Genomic DNA, 12,316 nt, shown 5'->3' with positions numbered 1-12,316 from the left:
TCTGATCAAATCAAAAGAGACACTATTGTAACCAACTACCCTAGTAACAGGAGTTATGCTTGCGTTTGATGATGGCGTGCGCGTGACCTCACTGTTCCCTACAGCTGTGTGTGTGTGTGTGTGTGTGTGTGTGTGTGACACACAGAGAGACAGAGAGAGAGCAGCAGTGCAGACGCGCTCCGTCGCGCTCATGTCTCAAGCCGTTCTCCGAACATTACTATGACCATATGCGTGCCAAGTTGACTCGCGTCGCCCGCGCGTCGACGACAGCGTTGTGTACCAGAGGAAAACATGGACGAGTCGTCTTTGCTGGATCTGCTGGAGTGTTCTGTGTGTCTGGAGCGGCTGGACACAAGCGCCAAAGTGCTGCCCTGTCAGCACACCTTCTGCCGCCGCTGCTTGGAGAACATCGTGAGCTCCAGACACGAGCTGCGCTGCCCAGAGTGCCGCATCCTGGTGGACTGCGCAGTCGACGATCTGCCCGCTAACATCCTCCTGGTGCGTCTTCTGGACGGGATTAAACAGCGTCCGCGGAACGGAGGAGAGAGAGCGGCGCTGGCGGGATGCGCGGCCGGCGGATCGGCTTCGCCCGCGGGGACAGCGGTGCGGGATCTGCCCGTCGCCACGCGGAGCTCCCCGGTCAAGGTTTGTGCGCTTCTTCTGATTTTGCTGGATTGCGTTTGACATCGCTTTCAGAAGCTTCAGATCTCGGACAGATTGAGTGATTTGCGTGTGCAGTGACAGCGTTTCAGCGGAAACCCAGTTTACATATGTGACCCTGGAGAAAAAAACAACAAAAAACAGTCATAAGGGTCTATTTTTGAAACTGAGACTTCTGAATAAATGTGCTTTCCATTGATGTATGGTTTGTTATGATATGACAATATTTGTCTGAGATACAACTATTTGAAAATCTGGAATCTGAGGGAGCAAAAAAATCTAAATATTGAGAAAATCTCCTTTAAAGTTGTTCAAATGAAGTTCTTAGCAATGCATATTACTAATCAAAAATGAAGTTTTGATATATTTACGGTAGGAAATTTACTAAATATCTTCACAGAACATGATCTTAATATCCTAATGATTTTTGGAATAAAATCAAAATGTATAATTTTGATCCATACAATGTATTGTTGGTTATTGCTACAGATATACCTGTGTTACTCATGACTGCTTCTGTGCTGCAGGGACATATATTAAAGCATCTTGAACTTGGTTTGCTCCTTGAGAAACGCACAGTTTGTAAGAGAAGGTTTTGAGCTGCACTGGTGCTGTCAGTGTTTGGGTTGAGTTTGGGGACGTGACAGCAGTTTATTTCTCACATCTGAGATCAGACAGAGATGCTCAAGACATTGCATGAAGCAGTGAGCAGTGTTTCAGTGTAAACATGAGCATAATGGAGAAATATGAGCTGCTTGTTTAGCAGAGATGTTGCTCAGATGCAGCTGATCTGATGCATTGCTGTTGCTTTCTCTTTATGCATCTTCAAGGGTTTCACTGGTTTTTGGTCTGAGCATATGTAGTACCAGCGTGAAGAAAATCTAAAGGCTTCAATGCTACCAGTTTCTATATGAAGCTAAATTTATTTTTAAAGGAATAGTTCACCTTAAAGTGCAGATTTGCTGATTGACTCTGTTCATCCAAGATCAGGATGAGTTTGTTTCTTCATCAGGTTTGTAGAAATGTGTCTCTGCATCAGTGTCTCAGCAATGGATGCTCTGCAGTGAATGGGTGCCGTCAGAATGAGAGTCCAAACAGCTGATAAAAACATCACAATAATCCACACCACTCCAGTCCATCAGTTAACATCTGGAGAAGACAAAAGCTGAAACACATCCAGCATTAAGATGTTTTTAACTAAAATAAGAGTCCATAATCCGTAATAACTCTTCCTCCAGTGAAAAAGTCCATCTCCTGTTGTCTCTCAGATCAAAATCCAGCCACATATTAGTTTAGAGCTGTTTTGGACTGTTTTGATCTGTACAGATTCCTGATTCAGACCGGAACACTTTTTTACTGGAGGAAGAGTTATTATGGATTATGGACTCTTATTTTAGTTCAAAATGTCTTAATGCTGGATGTGTTTCAGCTTTTGTCTTCTCCAGATGTTAACTGATGGACTGGAGTGGTGTGGATTTATCAGCCGTTTAGACTCTCATTCTGACGGCACCCATTCAGCATATTGTCATTTTTGGGTGAACTGTTCCTTTAATGGATGAATTGTTGTTACTAGTGAAGGAAACGCATAATCAAGTGTGCATGTGTTCATGTGTTTTATGTCATGATTTAATAATGTTTAAACTCTCCTCTGGCATTTATTGTATGGAATAGCAATGATGATATAATCTAACCACTGTGATTGGCTGTTGCTATAGTGGCAGGATGTTTTTCTATGGCTAGATGTTTCTTAGAGTCGCTCTGCTATTGTTGTGCTGCTCTATTGTTGTGTTTGAAGCGGTCAAACACACAGACGCCCCGCAGGACTCACTGAAGTGTGAAGTGATGTGCGATCACAAGTCAGGACAGAGCGCTGACGCTGCATTAGACAGGACTGATGTTTGGCTCGGGTCGTATATCTGATAACACAGAACGCTTCACATTCATACTTACAGAACAGCCTGTAGCCTATTTGGCACAGATGCAGTCTGCTGATTGAGGAGGAGAATTTGCTGAATTAATTTAAACATATGTTCCATGGGCTGAGAGCACAAGCACTTATTACTAGCTGAAAGCACTGCGAAATTGTACATATCAGAAATATGTAATTAACAACTATGCATGGAGCATTGGATGTGTAGATCATTATGAATGACGGGTTCAGATTCCATGAGCGTCGTGATCCATGTAATGTGCCATATAACGAGGTATGCAAAGTGTATTTGTGGTCACATATTTTCTGGTCGCGCTGGCCATTATAAACCCATATTGATCGTCCACTCGTTTGCAGTAAAAGAATAAAAGCTGTGGATACAGACATGCTAAAGTCTGATATCTGCTCTGATAGGAAATGAAAGCCTTTCAGAAGTCATAAAGCTGACACAAATGCCTCTATTAGATGCAAAATTTAAGAATTTCTCATAACATCTGCATGAAAAATTATCCCCAAAAAGCTTTTGATATGCACATTTCTAAGCTGTCAACATGATCAACATGATCAACACCTGTTTCACACTCAATCTCCTCATGTCTTCTGTCGTCTGATTGATAGTTCAGAGTGTTTTATACAGTAAAAGCTCTTTTAGTGTAATTGTAGAAACGCTTCACGTGTCTTTCTGCTGTCTAGTCATATCTCCAGATGAACTCTTACTGGACAGCTCAGCTTTACTTGATTCTCCATCAATCATCTTTTAGTCTTAAATCTGATCATCAGGATCTTTTGAGGAGCGTTTGTTTCCAGAAGCTTTACTTTCTCTGTTCCTCAGTGGAGGAATGATCTTCATCTCACATCTTCTGAGGAGCGTTTATTTCTTCATCTCTCGATCAGCATTGCATTATATGTTTGGATCGTTTAAATCTCATCTAACTGAGACATATTACTGGAGATATAGAGTGAAGACTGGTATTTAGATCATTTTATGTCAGTACCTGCTGCACTGTTATGAAGATCTCATTGATTTAAATCACAAGCAGCAGAATTCCATCATACAAATATCAACATTTGCAGTAAGTTACATGTTTTTGCTCAGTTTTAAGAATAATTGATCTGTTTTTTTCTGTGTTGAAGGTCTATCCTAAGTCTTTCAGGCGTGTGTCTGTCTTGGTTTGACAGCAGAGGCGTCTTGTTCCGCCTGTGATTACTGCGTCAGTGATGGCTGTGTGAGATAGAGTTTGTCCTTTTATTCTGACAGGGTCACTGATGTTCATTACCTGCGTTAGACCTGCTCTTAGACTTTCAGTAACACTTTACATGAAGCCTTTGTGTGTAATGCATTATAAAGGAATTCATAATGTACTTTGTAATGCATTTGATCTTTTCATAAATAATTGCAACCAAAGTTGAATAGAATAGATGAATATTAGAATGTATTATATTTATGCTTTGTGATTATTCATGAGATCACACTATGCATTATAAGGTGCATTACAGGGCATAATTAATGCATTAAAAATACCTTTGTAATGTTATAGGTTATAGACTGAAAAATATTGGTGTATAGATTCATTTCATTTAGACATTGCTAGTAAAATTGTGTACATTTTCACAAATAATTACATAGAAACTAACACATTGAATCAAACGTGACATTTTGAAGTCGAAAGGCTGAATAGTATGTTCTTGTAAAACGTACAACAATAATCTTTATTTGCAGCTTATAAAAAAAATCTTAAACTTGAAAAAAGCAGAAATTTTGAATTTTTCAAATAATTTCAAATAAATTTGGGATTTGTATTTTTATGTGGTTTTGTTATTTTTTTAATATAATAATTTAATATAATAATATTTATATTTGCTTTAATTTTTATTTCAATTCTAGTTTGTCATTTTAGTGTTTCATTTATTTCTGTTGCCAAGGCAACATTTTTATTTCTAATTTTAAAATTAACGTTTATTCTAATAAAAAAACACTTGATTTTTATTACTGAAGTTTTTGTAATTTGATGTGCTTTTGTAATTTCTATTTAGCTTTAATTTGTCTTTAAGTTTTCAGAAATTGGTTTTCTTTTTAGGAATCTCCCCTAATGTTCGTAGTGCAGTAATATTGGATTTTATTGTAGAAAGACTGAAATCATATTTTCATGTAAAAAGTTTTCTAATAAACTTTGTTTTATTTACAACTTTTAATAATCATTTTTTTACTGTGTATAAAGTCCTCAAGTATTATTATTATTATTTTTTTTTTATAGAGCAAGACAGAGAGTTGTTGCATGAATTGCATGAAGCAGCAGATCCTGAAATGATGTGAAATGCTGTTCTTGTAAACATGCATTAGGGTGTTCAGAAACCACAACCAGAGACCTTCATTTTAAAATGCAACTCAAGCTGACAGTAAAAACCCTCATCTTGTTCGGACTCGTGTTGCTGAATGGAACTGATCAAATCCCATAGGCTTCTACTGAAATTCTGCCTGTAATACTTCCTAGAGCTTTCAGTCGTCATTTATTGAGCTGAACAAGACCTTCAGTGTGTCATGACTTAGTATTGTTTATTGAATTCATTTAGATGTTTTAATGAAGCAGGCAGGATACATGTGTCCTGAGTGTTCAGAATGTGATGTGGATGAAGCGAGCTGATTTTGCTTTCTAATGTACTGCCATTACAGCCGATGTGTGTCTGCAGAGATCTGTCTTTATCGCAGATATTTATTCTTATTCTGATGAACCGATGTTAATTCTTAAATCCCAAGAATCAATCTCTGCTGTTTTCAGTTGATGCATGAACTAAACTCAATCAAACAGTATCTGTAGCTCCTGCCATCCTATAATCACAGGAGTCTTCGTAACTTTTGATATGAAACAATGTCTTAGCTTTAAAATCACTCACTAAATGTGTTTTTTGGCTCTTTAATGGCTCGTGACAGATCGCTGTAGATCATCTCTTCCTCTTTACTACTAGTTACAGCAGCAAATAAACATCAATGAACATCAGAACTGAAATCAATGATGAATCATGAATCAATCGTTCAATTAGTGATTCAACTGTAGAAAGACACCAATAAAACAGCTTGAGATCATATATATAACATATTACTGAATAAATCTGTATATATTAAATTATTTAATTTACAAATGTCATGTTTGTGATTTTTATTAATGTAAATACTATCCGTCTTATCGGCAAGGCATATCGGCATAATATTTTCAAATCTGCCGATGTTAACATTTTAGGCTTTTATGACGTGATCGTGCATCCTATAATGCACCGACTGAAATGCTTTATTGTAGGGCTGCAACAACTAATCAATAAAATCGATTATTATCGATTATGAAAATCATCGACAACGATTCTCATTATCGATTAATCGGGTCTGCCCACAGTGTACGTCCAACTTCAGCTGGTTAGTCAAATTACGGCACTGAATAATGCATTTCTATGGACAAAATGCATCTAAAAATAGTGGAGGAAACAGAATGAGATTCTGCCGGAGAAGCACGTGATCCAAGCTGCACAAAACATGATAATTCTTTATTTTAAGCTTTAAGTTAATGCATAAGAGTAATGGCTTGCCCTGTCAGGCGCTTTGACAGATGCGTGTGCGTCCTCAGCGCAAAAACGTTGAGTTTACGGTCATATCCTTATCTATAAATGCCACAAATTCACGCGAGCATATCCATTTTTGCATAAAGGTCCGTCCTGACAGTCTGTGTTAAGTTTAAAATACCGAATGAGCGCCGGCGCGGCGGGCGCGCGCACGCGCGTCAGACGGACAGAACACAGCAGAGAGGGAGACAATTAATAGGCTTTTCAGCGCAAACATATCCACTGTGCTGAATTATCTGTTGTTGAAAGTTAATTTAAGGTTTAAAATAAATTAAAATATTTTATGAGAGTAGGAACTTTAAAGGGATAACAGCGTGTAATTGTCTGTCTGAATATAAACATGAGACGCTCCATAACGGCCTTTTACAGGATAAAGAAATGACGAGGTGACTGTGATCAAAGTAGTTCCTGCAGAACATTACTCTTACCTGTTGGTTAACACTGAGTTTGTGTTTTTATTCGTCTTTATTATTATCTTTATTATTTTAATTTTTAATAGAGGTTTAAACTATATTCAATTTTTACAATGCTTAACAAATTTATGTAAGTTTTTTAACAATGTGTTTATGTAAGGTTTGTGCCACTGCTGCTCTAAAGTAACAGTATTGGTGATAACCAAAATCATTTTTCGGCTTTCTGTACTGGTTAGTACTCCAATATGTGTAAGCTCTTTAGTAACAGTAGTAGGCTATTTTTAATGCTATAATATCATTATTGCTGTTATCTATGAAAGAAAACCAGAGAACATATTTTTTTTTGTATTTTTTATTTGAGTATTTTTTTTTCGCGATACCCAATTGCAGTCAAAAAGTTCATAAACAATACCAGCAAGAATGCAAGCTGTTATGAGGACATTTTTTATTATTATGTCCAATAAATGACTAACATTTTTAAATTTAAACAAATTTTTGACAAATTTCTAAAATATGTTTTCTCTTTATTATGATAAGTGGTCTAATAAATTAAGCACTGTATGTTTTCAAAGCATTCAGTTGTCACGTTTGTTTGAAGGACATTGGGCAGAATGTGGAATAGTGTTTTTTTTTGGTCAATATTTTTAAATCCGATTAATCGATTAATCGAAAGAATAATCGGCCAACTAATCGATTATCAAAATAATCGTTAGTTGCAGCCCTACTTTATTGTATAGTTTAAAGCATTAGTGGAGAGATTTTGACGTACTGAACCTGATTGTCCATATATTCAAATGAATCGATATTCAATTGAATTGAATCAAGAATCACAAGCGTGTCAGACAGCCTTAGACAGTTTAAAACATATGAATTCTTCTATATCTGTCTAAACATGGTTATGAAGTACAGTTTGTACAATACTCTTGTGTGAGACTGAACATGTTTCAGAGTTTTGTTACCCATCCTCCTCTATTTCAGCACTTAATCAAGCACTCTTCTTTAATACATGAGGATGTTTTATTTCACGTGTCATTGTGTTTGTGTTGTCTCTCGTGTTGAGCGCACCGCAACCATTGAAGTATTCAGTTTCTACAGCGACTCGTTTGGTGCATATCGTGCTCTTTCTGTGAAACCGGCTCTAACTCTGTCTCTAGAGCGGTTTGCCCGAGCATTGCTATTCTTTCCCTTTTACTGCGGCATTCAATCAAATGGCTTCCCAACTAATTTTTGTGTGCGCTAGGCACATTATTTCTTCTGCGGGGTCGTGTGCATGGTCAGTTTAGAGGGAACACTGCGCAGGAGTCCTGTATTTAAGGCCTGTCGGGCAGGACAGTGATGCATTCTGGTAGCCCGACTGGAAAACACAATAGCCCCGGGACGCCGGCTAGCGATTTTGTGAGCCCTGAGTGTGAATGGAAATCCAATGAAATGCGATTCTTTCGTGGCACTGTCTAGTCAGAGTGACGTGCGAATTAAGCATTTGATGGTTTAACACTGGAAACAAGACTTGTGTAATAAATGGACTTTATGAATCGTCCTGACCTATTATAACAGGTTTCTGTCTGGATTTGGTCATTGCTTATGCACACGGTCGACTACTGTACTTGTAAATAAATTCATAATTAACATCTACTGAACTGCATGATGTTTACATTATATATGAGTTACTAGTGATCATTCAAACATCTGCAGTCTATTAAACTGACCTGAGGTTTCTGCTTCAGACTGCTGTGAGACATCAAACTCACTTATTTATCACTTGTTTAATTGCATTCATGAGTAACACACGACTGAGACGAGATGAGTAATTTCTGCTTGCTATTTGCACATGTGAATATTATATAGTTTAACTGTGGCAAAATATATATATGTGTATAATCTGTATATTTTTATATATACACACTGGTGGTAAAAGTTGTTTACTGTATGTCTTTTAAATATATAAAATGATATGCAAATAAGTAACTAAATAAAACATGTTTGTTAATTAAAATAAAGTTAAAATAAACTAAAATATAAATATTAGATGAAAATGTTTAAACTTAAAAGAAAATTAGAAATATTGCCTTTCAAAACTCACTGAAATAAGCACTAAAATTGCTTTCTGGAAATATAAAAAAAACATTAAAAATTAAATAAACCTAAATAGTAATATTTAAAAACATTCTTGAGATGAATAAAAGTACAAAAAAACAAGTGAAATTGCAACATATTTTACTGAAATAATGTGTATATTTATGAAATATATTTATATATTTATATACTTATATATGAAATATTTATATATTTATTTATATATCGTTTGTTTCTGAGAAAGGCTGTTGTTGTTTATTATTTTTGTTTGTTGCTGCTGCTCGTGTCATTGTTTATTGTTTGTTTGTTGTGGTTTTTGTTGTCATTGAGTGTTTGTTTCCTTGAATCTTGCATTTTCAAGGAAATTCACTGTTAAAAATGACAGTTTTTTTAATTTATTTTTATTTTTGTAAAGTTTAATAAAGCAGGGTTGTTTCAATGAGCAAGTTAACGAGTACTCCTCACCTGATCTCAATATTGATCAAAGTAATCGTGATTACAGCTTTTGCCATAATCGAGCAGCCCTGATCTCCAGCAGCACAAGGCTGTTATTTGATTTCTGAGTTTGTCTCTGAAATAATCAGCACTTTTTAGTTTATCCACACAGTTTTTTTTTTTTCAGCTGTTGCATCATAATTGAGACAAAATGTAAAATCAAGTTACAGTTTAAGAGAGGATTCTAAAGACAAAGCTTACTCAATCTGGACTAATATGAGCAGGACTCTGCATGCATCTGCTGTGATTGGAAGCGCTTATGCTGCAGTAATTAGCGCTCAGAGTGTGTTTGTACAGTATGTGATGTGAGAGCCGCTCTATCAGCTCTTTACAGCTGTTTGGACTCACGATGCTCATCCTCATTATTCCTGAGAGTCTGGCTTAATTTAATGCAGTGAAAGGACACATCAAAGCCTCCTTTGTCTCCAGTGGACAGGTCTGTGGACTGTGCAGGATTCACATCATTCTGCTTAATGAGTGTTTGGCTTGTTTACATTACACCTGTAAAACAGTATTAGTATATTATGATTATTGTTATTATTATGTTGATTTATTTTAATATGTAGCATTTTATTCATGTATTATATAATATTTACTTTAATTATGTAATATTATTTATTTAATATTTATTATTTAAGTATTATTATAATTATTATTATTGTTATTTATTTTAATGTATAGCATTGTTTATTTAATGTTGTTATTATGGTTATTTATTATTTTATTATTAATATTAATTTATTAAAGTGTTATTAATAATTAAAAAATAATATATCAAATAAACAACACCACACATTAAAATAAATAAATGAGAATAATATTTAATAATACATATTAAATAAATAATGCTACATATTAAAGTCAATATTTTATATATAATATATATTATTATTGTTATTATTATTCTGTTATTTATTTTTCTGTAAAAATTGTGTTCTATGTGGGATTGGTGTTATTGTGTTTAATGAGTGTTTGTCTCGTCTATCCGTGAACTCATCTATATTCACACTGCTTGTTTGTTTTTGATGAGTGTTTGATGCTGTCGTTTGTCTTCTTTAGGATGAAGAAAAAAAATGCAAGATGCTCAGACTTAGACGTCTCGTCTTCAGTATGACACTTCTCTGATTTAATAGAAAACTGAGATCTTTTAATTTATTAAGTTCAGATAAGCAGGATTATGTATGGCCATTATGCCAGTCAGTTATTATTGCTGAATAAACTCTGATAGGCTGAGGAAACCTTGACACAAAACAGCTGACTAGACATTATCCTGAATATTACACAGATACTTATCTAATAAATAAATAAATGGATGTGAAATATGAATTTGAGTTGGGATGGTTCTGAGCTCCGTGCAATAACCCCTTAAATCTGCTGCTATTAAACTATATTAACTGTACTAAACCTTAACATCAGAGGTGATCATGTGACATATAATAATAATGCGTATTTATTTATTTAATATTACATATTTTATTCCTTAATATTATGTACCATTGTTTATTTATTATATATAATGTGATATGCATATTCTTATTTTAATATAATGTTACTATTATTATTATTATAATTATTATATTTAGTTAAACATAGTATTATTTTTTAAAGTTTTTGTCGATATTAATATATAATATTATTATTAATAATAACTAATATTTATTTATATACTTATTTATTTTAGTATATATTATTGTTATTCTTATTAATTAATTAATTTTATTATATTATTTATATTTAATATGATTTGTTTTATTTCTTTATTTACTTTATAAATTTAGTTTGAATTTATTTATATTTATGTATTTATTAAGAAAAATTTAAATATATAAATACAGAATTTGTATGTTTTGTTAAAAGAAAAGATTGCGAGACTTGTTAAGTGGGACAGTGATGTTCAGTGATTGTTTGTGGGTCGGTTAGATGGTTAAAAGCGAGTTTGTGGGTTGGTTATAGCGTTAAAAGTGTGTTTGTGGGTTGGTTAGAGGATTACAAGTGTATTTGTGGGTCGGTTATAGCGTTAAAAGTGTGTTTGTGGGTTGGTTAGAGGATTAAAAGCGAGTTTGTGGGTCGGTTAGAGGATTAAAAGCGAGTTTGTGGGTTGGTTATAGCATTAAAAGTGTTTGTGGGTCGGTTAGAGGATTAAAAGTGTGTTTGTGGGTTGGTTATAGCATTAAAAGTGTGTTTGTGGGTCGGTTAGAGGATTAAAAGTGTGTTTGTGGGTCGGTTAGAGGATTAAAAGCGAGTTTGTGGGTCGGTTAGAGGATTAAAAGCGAGTTTGTGGGTCGGTTAGAGGATTAAAAGGGAGTTTGTGGGTCGGTTAGAGGATTAAAAGCGAGTTTGTGGGTCGGTTAGAGGGTTAAAAGCGAGTTTGTGGGTCGGTTAGAGGATTAAAAGTGTGTTTGTGGGTCGGTTATAGCATTAAAAGTGTGTTTGTGGGTCGGTTAGAGGATTAAAGGTGTGTTTGTGGGTTGGTTATAGCATTAAAAGTGTGTTTGTGGGTCGGTTAGAGGATTAAAAGCGAGTTTGTGGGTCGGTTAGAGGATTAAAAGTGTGTTTGTGGGTCGGTTAGAGGATTAAAAGTGTGTTTGTGGGTCGGTTATAGCATTAAAAGTGTGTTTGTGGGTCGGTTAGAGGATTAAAAGTGTGTTTGTGGGTCGGTTAGAGGATTAAAAGTGTGTTTGTGGGTCGGTTATAGCATTAAAAGTGTGTTTGTGGGTCGGTTAGAGGATTAAAAGTGTGTTTGTGGGTCGGTTAGAGGATTAAAAGTGTGTTTGTGGGTCGGTTAGAGGATTAAAAGTGTGTTTGTGGGTCGGTTAGAGGATTAAAAGTGTGTTTGTGGGTCGGTTATAGCATTAAAAGTGTGTTTGTGGGTCGGTTAGAGGATTAAAAGTGTGTTTGTGGGTCGGTTAGAGGATTAAAAGTGTGTTTGTGGGTCGGTTATAGCATTAAAAGTGTGTTTGTGGGTCGGTTAGAGGATTAAAAGTGTGTTTGTGGGTCGGTTAGAGGATTAAAGGTGTGTTTGTGGGTTGGTTATAGCATTAAAAGTGTGTTTGTGGGTCGGTTAGAGGATTAAAAGTGTGTTTGTGGGTCGGTTAGAGGATTAAAGGTGTGTTTGTGGGTTGGTTATAGCATTAAA

General features: G+C 35.2%; 1 protein-coding gene across 1 annotated transcript in view; it reads left to right on the top strand.

Moving 5' to 3' along the window:
* Positions 1–291: 291 nt before the first annotated feature.
* LOC306877469 (E3 ubiquitin-protein ligase SH3RF3-like) overlaps positions 292–12,316 on the top strand; it is a gene marked incomplete at both ends in the record, with an annotated part of 104,334 nt that continues 92,309 nt past the window's right edge. The window contains one exon of the mRNA XM_079429235.1: positions 292–645. Within this exon, the coding sequence (XP_079285361.1) occupies positions 292–645 (354 nt within the window). The remainder of the gene's footprint in view (positions 646–12,316) is intronic.

This window comes from Barbus barbus (genome assembly GCF_936440315.1).
Source record: "Barbus barbus genome assembly, chromosome: 11".
Taxonomy (NCBI): Eukaryota; Metazoa; Chordata; class Actinopteri; order Cypriniformes; family Cyprinidae; genus Barbus; species Barbus barbus.
Note: the sequence above shows the minus strand (reverse complement) of the source record. Positions and strands in the feature narration are given on the sequence as shown.